Below are 15,907 nucleotides of genomic sequence, written 5' to 3'. Positions count from 1 at the left end.
TAGTTCACAACAAGTCAAAAGACAAATTGATTTTTCAGAACAGCAAAACAACTCAAATGATCCAGCTGTCTACAAAAGGAAGACAGAGAGATTTGTTGTAGAGAGAAGATTTAAATGCAGCTGTAAGTTAGTCAGTGTCCTCACACAGTCACTGATTGCACTTAATGTAGGCATGTTTTTTGACTGGTTGATCACGCTGGTCTCACTTCGCTGTGAGGGCAGGGAGGGACTTCCTGTCACAGTTATCACTCACACCACACCTGTGGATCTGTGTCAGAGACGGAGCGTCTGAAGGTGATGGAAGGCATGGAGCAAAAACGTGAATCAAGATGTAAAGTCTATAAAAATAGATTGAATCGCTGAATGATTAAATGTCATATTTGTGAATTTTGGAGGTTTTTGGAGCTAGAAATCCCAAGTGACTAAGAACTTTTGTCCTAAATATATGTTTTATTTGATCATATTCCACTGTATATAACCAACTAGTGTAATTATCAAAGTTAACAAACATTAGCTTAGCATGGGCTTTTTGCATATAACTAGATGTGTGCTTTAAAAATAGTAAAAGGGGAACGAAGCATGTTCTAGGTTAAACACTATAGGCTTAAAAAAACATATGATGAGATATTTTGAAGCACAAAGTTTGTTTTAATTAACATTTTTTGTATATTAACAATTTGGGAAGTTGACAGGCCTACATGTCAGTCTTCAAAGAGACATTTTTTAATATCAGCAACCTTTGTTTTACTCCTGTTTCAAAGAAATGTAATATGAAAGGTGCCATTTGGAGTGATAACCCACAGACAACTATCACTCGACTGGTATCCTTCAACTTACGTCGTCTGAGACCAAAGACAGAGTGAAAAAAGTGAATAGTGACCTCAAATGAATTACTTATGTTGCTTATTGTCTGTTGAAGGCAACACATTCTCCATATCAACGTTATAAGGCCACAGTATGTCAATGGTTGAGGATCAAAGACGAATGAATGTCGATTTATGCGTATAAAATCGTGCATAAATGGGAAAACAAAATGTCTTACGAAACAGAAACTAATCAACGCATTTCATTGGTGATACGGTGAACATCAAACTGAACGTAGGTGTTATTTCTGTACAGTTGACGGCAGAGCGACCAGCAGCCATGCTGTCATTGGACGAGCCGCTGGACTTGAAGCTTCCCTCAGGACGCGCAGATGGTCCGGTCCGGTTAGGAAAGAGGGCTTATTCTTCCTCCATCTGCGCCCCTCTCAACACCACACGGCCACGCCTGCTGTGCACAACCTTTCCGTCTCCACCCTCCTCCCCAGGTAAACTGAAGCACAACACACTCACGCATGCACACACACACGCACACACCTCATGCTTTTGCCGATGCCACATGTTGCAGTGATTAAGACTGTGATAATGCAATTGAACAGTAAGTAGATTCTGTGTTCTCACTTTCCCACTAACTTAATATTGTAATGAATGGCAGCTGTCCTCAAATAGACGTACATTGTCCCCAGATTTGTCAGTGTGGCTCTTAACAAGAAGAGTGTGACACTGACAAAGTCACCACAAAGATAACCACAACATGGCCCCTGTGACAGTCAGGAAGGGTCGTATAACGTCATACGTTACAGCCCAATAAAGTGCAGAATTGATGACTGTTATCGTCTGCTCTTTATACTTGTTTATTAATGACATTTTCCCTCATATTTGCGTGTCCTCTTTGGTTCTGAGTTGCTAAATCTTCCCAAATGGAGGCTCAAGGACTCCATCGGTCCTTCAAGAACGTTTGAGATTCCCAACAGCAAGATTAGACTAGAATGATGTAGACTTGACCAAGTTTTTCACCCAATTGTCTGGTTTCTCCATGGACAGATTATGAGACAATGGGCACAAACATGTAAGAGGCCCCGCCCACTCTCTTCTTGTCTACCAGGAAACAAGTCACTCAAACCCAAAGACTCTCCAATAGTCTACTTTTAGTCATGCTGCACCTATTTTTTTACTTCAGTGGGGCAAATGTAATATCATCCCATTCAATCTCCAATCTAGAGTCCCAGTCTTCCCCCCATGAACGACCCGGGTCCTGCTTCAGTCCTCCAGCCATGGACCTCAGCCTGTCACCATCCTCCCGCCATGCCTCCTCCCTCTCCCCGTCTCCTTCCTCCCCCTCCTCCCCGTTCCCTTCCTCACCCCTGGAGTCCCCTCACAGCAGCAGCAGCCCTCAGCCGCATCTCTTCTCACGGGTGAGTACTGACGTTGCTCACAATATGCATACGCAAAAATAGAAATACAGCTCAAAAACAATGATAATGAAATGAAGATGGGTAGATATTAACATTTGAGCGTTGCATATAGAGTGTGGTCTAGACCTACTCTATATGTAAAGTGTCTTGAGGTAACTTTTGTTATGATTTGGCACTGTAAATAAAATTGAATTGATGTATATATATAAAAGTAAATATAAAAGCACTGTTTCATTGAACAAAAGTCCAGATTAAAGTGTAAAGATGCAGCCACAGGGTTAAACAGTGAGCCGAACCTCACTTCAAGTGTGAAGGTGTGTGTGTGTGTCTGCATGTCAGCAGTTAACAGGCATGACCACAGTCTCCTCGGAATAATCCAGCCCTCTGATTGGGGCTGAATGTGCTCCACTCTTCTTTAACAGAATTGAATTGAATTGGGACCCTGGGAGTGAATCTAATTTGCTGGTGCAGTGTCTGCACACAGCACACAGTCGCCCAGTGACTCTGCCGTAATCCAATTCTAGCAGCGCTTGAGTGGTAAAACATGAAACACACCGCTTCTTTATTAGAGCGTCCAATCTCCGCACATGGCCCAGATTCATCTCTCCTCAGAAAGCACTGATTTTAAATGGTCTAAGGGCGCACTCACACTGTCCGTCTGTACAGTGCCCGGGCTTTAGGGTACTTGTCGCCCCCTCCCTCTCCCCCCGCGGGCCAGGCCCGTTTGCGCCTTGCTGCCCATACGTCATCACGCCGTAACACGTCACACGCATTGATTGACGTCATCGCGATGCGTGGCTTTGTTTACAAATCTTTCCATAGACCTCTGAGTTTTTGTGCGTCTTGTCGACTGTTTTTGAATCTTTTCATCGACCAAATCTGCAGTAAACACTCCACCTCCACATCACACCGACGTGAACCTTTCGCCGCCATTGTTGTTGTTGTTGTCTGCGCATGGTCCGTCCTTCTTTTTTCTATGTCCCAACAGGTGTACATAAAATAACGTCAGAGCCGCCGTAGGCCTCGTGCTCGAACACGTGCGCACGCTCGTGCTCGTACATGTGCAGACGTGCTTTACAAAAGCCCACCTCTCCCAAACAGACCGTGGCCACAGCTAGGCGTGGTACGGTTGCACTCACACTGGTCAAACAAACTAGACTTTACCCGTAAAACGTGTTTGGGCACGGTACGGATGGACAGCGTGAGTGCGACCTAAGTCATTAAAAGTGGACTGTGAGAAGAAGTCTACCAAGTCTACCTTTAGTCTACCAAACTGTTGTCAGCAGCTTTTCGTCCGGAATAAGTCACTTTTCAGATCAGCATGAATTCCCATTAAATTGTACGGATGCATCTGTAAAGATACACCTTGATTTGATCCCCCCCTAGATACACAACCGAAGATGGTGGTATACAGCCAAGCAGTACACTGCTTAAACAAGTTTGTCTTCCTCGTTGGATGTAACCTTTCTCTCTATCCTCCTCTCTTTCAGGAGCCCGCTCGTCATCGAGGTCTGGAGGGCGGAGCTTCACCGCAGGGTTATCCGTTTTATCTGCCAATAGGAAGCCCGCCGAGGGCATACAGCTTCCCCTCCTCCATGTTCATTGGTCAGAACAGAGAGAAGCAACTATCTCCAGAGCCTTCATTGGATGGTCAGCTGGCCTGCCGTTGGATGAAGGTGAATATAATTATATCTGGGCCTGTTTCACTAAATGGTAAATGGACTTGTGCTTATATAGCGCCTTTCTAGTCTTCTGACTACTCAAGGCGCGTTCACAGTGTTCACACATTCATCCATTCACACAGATATTTACAATGATCTCATGCAACATACAATAAATAGTCTCAGTTGAGCGTCCAACCTTCATCAGTCAATAACAGTAACACATCAACCACATGCTCTGAATTTCAGGGGTGTCAAACTCAGGCCCCTGGGCCAAATCTGGCCCACAAGATCATATCAAGGTTCTATGAGGTTCTATAAAGCACATACACGTCTACTTTTCTGTTGACAATCATGAGCATCCATGCTACCAGTGTCTGCAGACACATTTAATCCACCCCTCCCCAAAAACGACCAAAAGAAAGATGGAGAACAGGATCTTTCTGCAGCGGTGGGAGGCAGATGATCTGTGTCTGAAGGTAAAGAGCTGTTTGTCTCGTGTGCAGAGCCACCGTGGCTGTAACCAAAGAATAAAACAGGACAAGACCACGACAAGAACAAGGACCTGCACTGAAAAGGTTCAACGTTAAACTTCTGGAGAGAAGGGAACACATGCACATTTGCAGCCTTTTTTTTTTTGGCCCTTAACTTTGTTCAAGTTTTTAAATTTGGCCCACTGTGAATTGGAGTCTGACACCCCTGTTCTATAGTAAGAATATCTGAGAGAAAGTACTGCAATTATTACTTTGACCACTAGATGGCGCCAAGAACAAAATGTAATTATGAGTGGCAGTCACAGAAAAAGAGAAATTGAGAATGAAAACTTTAAAAATAATGGTGCCTGAATGATACACCTGAGTAACCTTTGGGAGTTTTGGATTGTTTATTGTATAAAAAACCCTTTAAAACTCTATGTTGCCTCAGCCTCTGGGAACTTGTGATATTATGTTTTATTCTCCAATTTCAAAGACTCAATGCGTTCGTACAAAATGCTTATGTAATTGAATGATATGTAAGTAAAGTTGAAATAAATTGCAAATATGTAAATTACTAAGTGAACAAAAAAAGTAACTGAAACATTGAACGAGGGTCTTAATTAAAGGTGCTTTAAGATAAAAATTCTCATGTTTGTAATAGATTAAAAAACACATAATCATACAGTCAGGTCAGTACATTTGTGATCTTTAGTAATAAAACTCAATGATGGGGTGGAATAAAATAAGTTTATACTTCTTCCCACTCCTGTTCGGATATGTAAACACAATTTATATATTTTTTACTTTGTTAAACTTTGTTATTGTACATTTGTTTTTTCTCTCTGTTTTTTTTCCTTTTCTTTATGACTGCCCATTAATGTATGATCATTTTGTTTGTTCACATATTCGAAATAAACCATTTAAACTTAAAAGAAACTAACTTAAAGTGATGACGACTAATCTGTTATTCATTTGATTTGATTAAAACTAAACTGTCGAGAGAAAAGCAGAAAAGTTCCAGCCATAACAGAATCGAACCTCAGAAAAATCAAAAGAAAACCCATAAAAGTCGGACGTGAAGTGACATTAAACATGTTTGACGTGTGGAATTTAAGCAACTTAAGCTGCGGCAGCACCTGAATTCAATCTCTCTCTCCTGTTCTCTATCCTCCAGTGCCACCTGCTGTTCGACTCGCTGCAGGATTTGGTGGATCACATCAACGACTTCCACGTCAAGCCTGAAAAGGACTCTGGGTACTGCTGCCAATGGGAGGGCTGTGCTCGAAACGGCAGGGGCTTCAATGCTAGGTATATGTTCATACTGGCCTCAAGGAACTTCCTCCTGCCGTATACACACTGAACTCAGCAAAGGAAAACACACTCATGCACACAGTGTGATGTTAAATTTAATAAGGTTTAAAAAAAGTGATGAAATAAATGCTTCATTTAAACGATTTAGAGGAGGTTACAGATTTTGCAGGTGAGAGTTTGTCGTTCCAGTGTTGAGCAAAAGCCCTTTTTGGTTCCTCATGTTGTCAAATTGATGAAGATGCTTTCTTGCAGCGCTGTGAGCTCTCAGGGCCACCGTACACCAAACGTGTTTTTTACCCAGCCCATGTAAATCATCCCAGGCTGCATGCAAACTATGGAAATGCAAAATAAATGTACAGTAGTTTCCTGGTTCCTGTGATTTATGAGTCACAGTGTTAAGCCAGGCAGCGGACTTCAGGTAGACAGGACTGCATCATCACCGTATATGTGATATTGCAGTTCCAGCAGCCTTGTATGGTAACACACATGTTCAGCAGGAACATTTCATAAGCAAAGTAGTGTAAGTGCGTTATTTGAACAGAATGTGTTTGATGTTTCACAGGTATAAGATGCTGATCCACATCCGCACACACACCAATGAGAAGCCGCACCATTGTCCCACCTGTAACAAGAGCTTCTCACGTCTGGAGAACTTGAAGATACACACCCGCTCACACACAGGTGAGTTCATGATGAATGAAAACAGACTACACTGGCAAAATGCATTCAAGCTGGTGAGATGTTCTTAGAGTTGCCTGTTGTCTGTGTAGATTATTAGATATGGCGACACGGTGGTGTAGTGGTTTGCACTGTCGCCTTACAGCGAGAGGGTTCCTGGCCTTTCTGTGTGGAGTTTGCATGTTCTCCCCGTGTCTGCGTGGGTTTTCTCCGGGTTCTCCGGTTTCCTCCCACAGTCCAAAGACGTGCAGGTGTCTCATGCCTCACGCCCGATGTCAGCCGGGATCGGCTCCAGCCCCCCGCGACCCCGACAGGGACAAGCGGTTGAAGATGAATGAATGATTATTAAATATGTTTGAGTAGTATTTGAGGAGATCTTTTCCAAAACGCTATAAATCCATTACATTTTTTACCTAGACCCACACATTTGGTTAATATTTAATGTATCTTGTCAAAATGTTTTTTATGGTTCAGTCTGAACATGTTGAACGGACGGACGAAACAAAGAACTCTCCCGCTTCAGAGCGCCGCCATGTTGGATCGCATAGAACGCTCGCTGAATTCTGATTGGTCCAGAGGACGTATCGCATTTAGGCTAAAAATAAGTTTGGCGCTGGTCGCGGTTTGGAAAGGAACTGCATCTTGAGACCATTTTAAACAAGGAAATAAAGAGATTTGGCAGAAACACTGATGAAGCAGTGAAAAGGTTCTGTACACAGCAAAGTGGCTCAAACTCGTTTTTTTTTAATTTGGCTTTTATCTGGTTTTGGAAAAGAGCTCTTCATTTCTTACCCGCTCTGTTTGACAAAAGGATTGAGCCATAACTATTTCACTTTCACAAACTCGGGGGCTTCTAAGGGACAGAGAAAGAAATGGTCTCAATTGAAGCAGAAGAGGTAGAGATATCCTGACATTTACTTTGTTTCAGGCCCCAAGACAAATATTTCCACAGGGCGAGTGGTGTAAAGTCGGTAAACTGCCCTTTTAAATGTACATCAGCCTTCCATCGACACACAACTTTTATTTTTTAAGGTCAAACACATGCATTACATATTTACTCAATGCGACCCAACCCGGGATAAGCAGTTAGAGATGAGACATAATGCCCGTCTGTCTTTTGTAGAGCACTTAGTTTGAATTGCCTCATCGCTGAAAGCTGCTGTAACAATAAAGGCCGTGTCTTGACTGAGACTTGAACCTGGAAGTGGGAACAGCCGACTATTCTGCAGGCTGAGTGGATATTGTGTTTTGTGTTAAATTCCCCCCCGGTGCTGCCAGGGGGTCACTTCACAGTTTCCTGCCCTCTTCCTGCTTATCACCTTTTTACTCGATTCAGCACTTTTACTACATTCGGTTTAAAGTCCTCTGCAGAATAACCTATGATCGTGGAGTTGAAGTTATTACTGTTCTGTGGTGAGTCGAAGTGTTGTAGGAGTTTTCAGTTCCACAAATGAACCGCTGCTTTTTTAACCACACTATCTGAATGGTTCAATGCGTGGCAACGTCGGCCTGTCTGTTGGTCCGTCCACCCTCTTCGGCCCACGCTGAAATATCCCCACAACTATTGGATGGGTTACAAAGACATTCGGTTCAGCCATTCACGGTGGCCCGGTGATGAATTGTTTTCACTTTGATCATCCAACCTTTCGTCCATTGAGTCAGGTCAAAGTTCATTTTCGTCCAACACCGAATACGAAATCGACATTTCGGTCAGCCCTACTCGTAAATGTTAACGCTAAACTAAGAGCATCTAACTTGCAACCTTTAAACATTAGCATGTTAGCATGATGGCTGTGTTTCAGACCAACCAAAGTCTGTTAAGGCATTTTACATATAAGCCTCAGACAGTGTCAGGAGAAGAAAGGCCGTAGACTGTGTGTGTAAGATATGTTCACATTTATTGGAAATCCTCTGTTTGGTTTAGGTTTATTCCCACATAAGCCCACTCTGAGATTACCTGGTCTTTGGGAGGATAAACTCTGTTTGGTGCCCGCTCCGAATGAATCAGACATTTACGTTCTCACATACAGCCACCCTGGGTAATGTCTAGATCATTTCAGTTTTGTGGTGTATGTGTGAAATGGGCTGTAGTCTAGTTTATTGCAAAAAGTTATTAGTGTTATCACCACTAGTTCTCACATACATACTGTATATACGTCCGTGTGTGTGTGCATGTGTGTGTGTATCCTGTTCTCATTAACCTATAATGGCTCCAACCCTAACCGTAGCTTTAGGGTTGTTTTGTAAATGTCTGCTAGTGTTGGGAGCAGTTAAAGGTGTTCTTCAGAGACAGTGGTGTCTTGTTTAAGTTGCTGTTAAATGTCATCACTATAGGCTAAACAGGGAGGTATCCTGCTCTGGTGAACCTGTCAGATCTGTTTTTTTTTAAAGGGTCTTTCAGACAAATTTAGTGTCTACAGAAAGCCACAGTTTCAGAAGTTTGTGTATATTAAACTGTGACAAACACCACAAAAAAAAAAAAACAATGTTTGGACCGGGTTGAGTGTCTACCGAGGCGGCAGTAGCTCAGTCCATAGGTGACTTGTCTCGGAACCGGTCTGAAAGACCCTTTAAAAAAAACAGATCTGACAGGTCGCCAGTTCGAGTCCCTGTGTGGACCATGAATGGAGCGTGGACTGGTGGCTGGAGAGGTGCCAGCTCATCCCCTGGGCACTGCCAAGGTGCTGTTGAGCAAGGAACCGAACCCCTAACTGCTCAGGGCGCCGGTCACTAACAGCCCCCTCGCTCTGACATCTCTCCATCAATTGCATGTATATAGGTCCTGTCTGTGCATGTGTTTCGGGCCTGTGCAACATTCATTCATCTTCAACAGCTTGTCCCTGTCGGGGTACACCCGTGACAGGACGCCAGTCTATCACAGGGCACATAGAGACAAACAGAGACAGACAACCATTCACACCTACGGGTGATTTTAGAGTCATCAATGAACCGAACACCTGCACGTCTTTGGACTGTGGGAGGAAACCGGAGAACCCGGAGAAAACCCACGCAGACACGGGGAGAACATGCAAACTCCACACAGAAGGGCCCCAGTTGGGATGCGAACCTGGAACCTTCACAAGGCTAATCAATACACCACCGTGTAGCCCGGCCTGTGTAACATGAATAACAATAATAGAGTGAAAAAAAATTTAATTTCCCCGTTGGGACTAATAAAGGAATTCTTCTTCTTCTTCTTCTAGCCTGTAAGAAGGCTAGGATCGATGCTTCCCTCGAGGACTTTAGCCTCGGACTTGCAAAAAGTGATTAGTGGCCATCTCTGCCATATTGACTTCCTATTTAATAATACTAATAATAATTATCTTTCAATAGGATTCAGCTTTAAATGGCTTTAAATCACTCCCTGTCAGTCAGATACCGTCTGCTTTAAAACCAAACACACAGAAGAAGAGGTTTCATCCTGCATGGGTGGAGTAGGGGGATTCTCACCAACAGCAGAGAAATTAGAGCTGGTTTTGTCTCCTTTGAAAAAAGAGAGAATGAAAAGCAGAACTGGGTGATTATTTACGTCACAGCATATGTCAAGCCTTCGGGGAGTGTCATTGGATACCAACGGAAAGGTTATTAACAGAAGATAGTGTCCGAAAAAAACAGGACTCTCTGACTCTTCGTGTTCAGTATGTGTATTCAGTTTGTATAAGAATGACTTAAATGAGGCTTGTGTCGCAACTTGAACAGGATCTGCTAGTCTTGATGCAATTCAAAGATCCTGATAAGAGTCTTTCCACACCCATGCATGAAGACGCTTAGGCAAATATACTTTTCACACACAGTTGTTGATAAAGGAGCCTGACCCACAATGGGCACTAACACTTCTCAGCCTCTGCTCGACCGATTTTGACCGTTTAAAAACATAAAGAATAGAAATCTTACTCACTTTCTGGATGTGCGATACCAAATTGCTGTCCCTGTATATAAATGATACAGGACACATCTTCAGGAATCAGTAACTAACTCAATGATAAAGGTTTAAACTGACAAACTGATAGTTACACTTTAGTAAGATCCGCTTTGTCTCAGTAAAAGAAAAACAAACAGAGCTATTGACCACAGTGTGAACAGAGCTCAATTACAGTAACAAAGCATTCACGCACACAACAATTTCATAGTGTTTTATGACGACATTAGTGCGGATGAATCTGCCAGAACAAATGAAACATAAGCTTGTTTAGGTCGTGCCCCTCTCCCATACTGACAGATTTCCCGGCCAATCACAACCATTTTTATCATTTCTCATTTCTCATGATGCCCGGCTATAACATTCATTCATTCATTCATTCATTCATCTTCAACCGCTTATTCCGGGGTCGGGGTCGCGGGGGGGCTGGAGCCGATTCCAGCTGACATCGGGCGTGAGGCGGGGTACACCCTGGACAGGACGCCAGTCTATCACAGGACACATAGAGACGAACAGAGACAGACAACCATTCACACCTAAGGGCAATTTTTAGAGTCATCAATGAACCGAACACCTGCACGTCTTTGGACTGTGGGAGGAAGCCGGAGAACCCGGAGAAAACCCACGCAGACACGGGGAGAACATGCAAGCTCCACACAGAAAGGCCCAGGCCAATACGAACCTGTAACCTCGCAGGCGACAGTGCTAACCACTACACCACCATGTAGCCCCGGCTATAACAACAAAACTAAATATTGCTTTATAGACTCTTGTGCCTGCATTTATATTAATGTATTTGCATTGTATTTTGCGTTACATCCAAGTAATTTACTCTCTCCCTTTTTTTATGCTCTAGGAGAAAAACCCTACATTTGCCCTTATGAAGGCTGCAGCAAACGTTACTCCAACTCCAGCGACCGCTTCAAACACACCCGCACCCACTATGTCGACAAGCCTTACTACTGCAAGATGACAGGCTGCCTGAAGCGCTACACAGATCCCAGCTCGCTACGCAAGCACATCAAGGCCCACGGGCACTTTGTGGCCCAGGAGCAAGGCGCTCCGAGCAGGGTCGGGGCAGGGCTGGGCCTCCCCGGGCACCAGAGTGCCGCTGAACTGCCCGCTATAGGTGGGGCCCACATCATCATCCCTGGGGTTGCTGCAGCCCTTCTTGGGGGCCTAGAGACCTCTTTGCCTCTGTCTGCTTTCTGCCACGCCAGAGCCCTGGGCCACCACGGGGCACCACTCTTCTCCCTGGGTGGAGGAAGCGGAATGGGGCCCCTCTGCCTCTCGGACTCTCCTCTGTTACACTTCGGACTCTCAGCTGCATCAATGTTGGGGCTGGGAGCTCTCGGAGGTCTGGGACGGATGCCAGAAAAGGCGACGGAAGTGGAAGAGGAAGAGGAGGAAGGAGATGAGGGGGAGGTGTTGAACCTGTCTGCAGGGGTGGGACACAGACGAAGTGACCCTTTGTCCTGGGTGGTTGTTCCCCCGAGGGCACTCCTCCTCAAACCAGCTGTTGTCAGCTAGGATGTGCACACAGCCATGCATAGAACCAGGGAGTGTGTGTTTGTTTCTGCGCCAATGTTTGCACGCATGTACGTCTGGGTGTATGTGTCCACAGGCATACATGCATGATTATTGTGAGAGTGTGTGTGTGTGTGTGTGTGTGTGTGTGTTGGAGGGATCAAAGGTAGCTGTCACCTGCGGAGCCATAAAAAGCACTTCAGCCATTCCAGCCCAGAAACAACTAAAGATAGACAGAAAGACTGAAAAGGACAAAAGTCTTTGTGTTGACTGTACGAAGCCTAAACAAGACCTGAGAACGTTGGGTTGCAAAAGTCTTACTCTTACAGGGTCAGTTCACCCAAATAACAAAGTACTGCTAATGGTATCATGTCATCAGGTCATGCAGATCCATTTTCATTTGCTGACATGTTATCAGATCTCTGTTGTCTGGGTCCAGTCCTTAGAATCCGCCCAGTCCACAGAGGTGACTCATTCGTCAGATTCGACATCGGAGGTTGAGCCCCGATCATTCCTGTTAAAGTTGCTCAGTGGCACACGAAGCCGAAAAAGTTCAACTGCTGTGTCTAAAAACACCCAGATGATCGGCACTCTTTCTGCTCTGCCTCCGCGTTGTGTGGCTCATAGAGCAAGCGCGCTAGAGACGTTACAGTTTATCGTTACGGCTTACTTGAATGGGGATTAATGATTTAATCATGCGGCCCTTCAATACTTGTTTTAATGTTTAAATGTTTTGACCAAATAGATCAAATTCTCAACTCTTTTTAATGGGAAATGTGATGCTCAAAAAAACGCATCCATGGGTTTACAGACGTCTCTTTTCCCATGCAAGCCAATGAGAAAGCTGTAAAACGGTGGGAAAATAGTTTAGAGCGTCACAACCCTGACGTGAAATGACCCTTTATTTTGGAAAGTGAATTATTTTACCCCCATTCAAGTTAGCTTAGCGCTAAAACGTTAGTTAGCCGGCTCAGACCGGAGACGTCTTGTGATTGGTTAGGGGAAATTGAAACCTCTTCACAGACTGAAGTATTTCAACAACTGTTTGATGGATCGACATGAAATGTTGCACGGACGTTCACGGTCCCCAGAGGAAACCTGCCGACCTTTGCGATCCTTTGACTTTTCGTTAAGCGCCATCATTGGGTCAACAGTTAAATTTGTCCAACACTTTGGCAAATTACCACGTAGCTGCAACTAAATCACATCAACCTCAGCGATTCTTTGTGTTTAGTTAAAATGCTCACCTTCTAAACTGAGATGGTTGAAAAGCTGAACATATTTGCCTACATTGAAATGTCTTGTTGCAATCTTATGAACCCTGCAAATCAAATTCTGTGTATATCAAATGTTTTGGAGGTGGATATTTCAAAAACTCGGGACACTACTACAACTCCACCTTTCTATATGGCTTGATACCACATACATGAGAAAACGATTTAGGTGAACTGACCTTGATTCCACATCACTTCCTGTTCATCTACACCAGGGGTGTCAAACTGATCCAGTAAAGGGCCGTGTGGCTGCAGGTTTTCATTCCAACCAAGCAAGAACACACCTGACTCGACTCATTCAATCACCTGAACTGTCTTCACTCAGTTGATTTGTGTGAAGACAGTGTGTGTTTTTGATTGGTTGGACTAAAACCTGCAGCCACACGACCCTTTACTGGATCAGTTTGACACCCCTGGTCTACACCTTGACTTCACGGTCAAAAAACAGTTTACAGTGGACAATCGCCTGTTTTAGATCCACTAAAGCAGGTCATGAAAAAGCAGATGCACTAACCATTTTGTAGTTTTTTGTTATGTCCGACAACCCTCACTGACTGCAGACCTATTTCACTAACGCATAACTACGAGGAAAGCAGGATTGTGGGGAGCAAAGAGAAACACGGTCCATACACAATAATTTAATAACATTAATGAATACGTGTCGTGGACTTCAATAATGTTACCTCCATCTATATTCACCGTAGTCAAGAGTTTGTACAATTTATAGATTTAAAATGAAACCAATCGTTGGAAAAATTCAACATGGGCTCGCATGAAACGACTGACATTCAAAACACGTTCGAGGTTAATTTTACACGACTGTTTACAAAATATTTACGTGTCAAAGGTGTGTTTTTACGTGGTAGTCTGGTGACAAAATCGATTTAAAATGTGCTATCCAACTCACAGTCTTGTCTTTTAAAGAATGTTTCTGTGGATTTGATCTCGCACTGGCGGTTAGCCTTCACGAGCAACACGCGCGCCGGAGTCAACTCTCTACCTGCGTCATTTTCAACTCCACAGCAAACAAAGTAAATCACCCCCGCCGGAGGAAGTGCAGCCTCCCAGACGCTCTAATCTCACTGATTTCCTCGTAAAAGGATCCCAGCGTGGCTGTCAGCTGCTCTGGGGTTTTGTTTTAACACGGAGAGACCTTGACAATTACAATTACGACACCACGATGCGTGAATAAACACAACGATATCTGTTTGACCATGTCATTTTTACGAGTCGCAAGACGAAGGAAATAAACTGTGTTGACGCAACTGAATGTAGGTTGGAGGTTAACTCCTTGGCTTGCAGTTTTTTAAGCTCATACCTTACTCTATTAATCATTCCAAGACAACGATCTGGACCGGATCTGCCCTGCCTTTATCCGAGACCGACTGAGGAAAGCGTTCAAATAGGAACAAGGTAGACAAAGATGTGTATGAGGCAATACGAAGTACACGTTTGCTTTAAGGTACAAGGGGAGGGGGAGGGTGGGGGGGTATGACAATGGCCACTTGTGGCCAGTATCCGTGTTGATTTATCCTGTATTCTTGTTTGCACATTGATTATTCCTGTTCAGTATTTCAAAGGTGTCCAAGTGCCTTGTGTTTCATCCAAAATATATCACGCAATATATGGAGAATATTTACACGAATGTAAAGTGTATAAATGTACTTTTCATTACATTTTAGAAAACTGAAATCGAATGACTTGACAACAGATGTGATTTGCACATCGGGGCCACTGCAACACTTTTCAAGGACGTCACATTGTCACGATCATGACAATGACTCAATGTCAATAAACACACGCCAAAAAAACATTATTTGACTGTGTTTTGATATCAGTACGTGTGTTTCTGTGTGTGTACTGTATGTGTGAGAAATTCTACTTTACAATTACAATTTTTTCATTTAATTTGCATTTGCTATCACAGGCGGCGAGCTCAGCAGCCAGGCTCCATGTGATAATTCGTGTTTTGCACGTCTTAATGCAGCTGAGTGGTGCACAGTAAGTAGTAGTAAAGTAAAAATAAAGCTGTATTAGGTTTTGGTTAGAGCCTTTTCATCCCTCAGAACTGAAAAACACCCCTCTTTTTCCTCACTACTGTTTACAAAGGGACATTACATTCGACCTAGATGCGTCTGAATTTGAGAAAACGTATCGATAGCAAGGAAATGTCCAACATTGAAATGGGTTTAGATTTATTGTAGTCCTGGGAGTGAAATAATATTTTTTCACCCGCAAGGAATTCAAAGTATCTTGTGTGTGGTATATCAATTATTGAGGGGGGGGGGGGGTATTTAGAATATATTCCCTTATAATAAGTCCCTCATTCATTCATTAATATAAGATAACATAAGGTGATAAGATGAGGCTTTATCGATCTCCCTCAGCGCCACCTAATACACATTTAGTCTGGAAGGGGTGTTCAATCAATGCCGCAGACCAAAACGTTGAAATTGGGTCTGACTGCACAGTGGAAGAGTAGCCACACATTACAGTGAACATGTTTACTTCTCATACTTGAGGAGAAAGGGAAGTGTTCAGCAGGTTTATCAGAGCTTTTGTGCTGGAAACTTCTGCCCTCCGCAGCTGGACCTGAGGCCGATGAGAGCGGTGATACTGAGCTATTTAACAAATGTGCAGCAAAGCCAGAACCACAGACATGATTACACAGTATTTGAATTAACCATCTTACACTTTCCCGCGGATGATTCTTTAAAATGCACAAGGAAAGTAAATGACCATTATTTAAAAACATAAAACCACAGAAATCTAAGAGTCACTGTGGGTCATGATTACTCATCACTCAGTCATCGCGATGAGTCGGT

At 43.6% G+C, this 15,907-nt stretch overlaps 1 protein-coding gene across 1 annotated transcript in view; it reads left to right on the top strand.

Annotated features, from left to right (window-relative positions):
- LOC310962494 (zinc finger protein GLIS2-like) overlaps window positions 1-14,869 on the top strand; it is a 33,639-nt gene extending 18,770 nt beyond the window's left edge. The window contains exons 2-7 of the mRNA XM_083934972.1: window positions 1,120-1,309; window positions 2,043-2,236; window positions 3,727-3,912; window positions 5,548-5,681; window positions 6,247-6,365; window positions 11,138-14,869. Of these exons, the coding sequence (XP_083791098.1) occupies window positions 1,144-1,309; window positions 2,043-2,236; window positions 3,727-3,912; window positions 5,548-5,681; window positions 6,247-6,365; window positions 11,138-11,811 (1,473 nt within the window). The 5' untranslated portion in view covers window positions 1,120-1,143 and the 3' untranslated portion in view covers window positions 11,812-14,869. The remainder of the gene's footprint in view (window positions 1-1,119; window positions 1,310-2,042; window positions 2,237-3,726; window positions 3,913-5,547; window positions 5,682-6,246; window positions 6,366-11,137) is intronic.
- The last annotated feature ends 1,038 nt before the right edge of the window (window positions 14,870-15,907 follow it).

This window comes from Echiichthys vipera, assembly GCF_963691815.1.
Source record: "Echiichthys vipera genome assembly, chromosome: 2".
Lineage (NCBI taxonomy): Eukaryota > Metazoa > Chordata > Actinopteri > Perciformes > Trachinidae > Echiichthys > Echiichthys vipera.
This window is presented reverse-complemented; position numbering and strand designations above follow the sequence as displayed.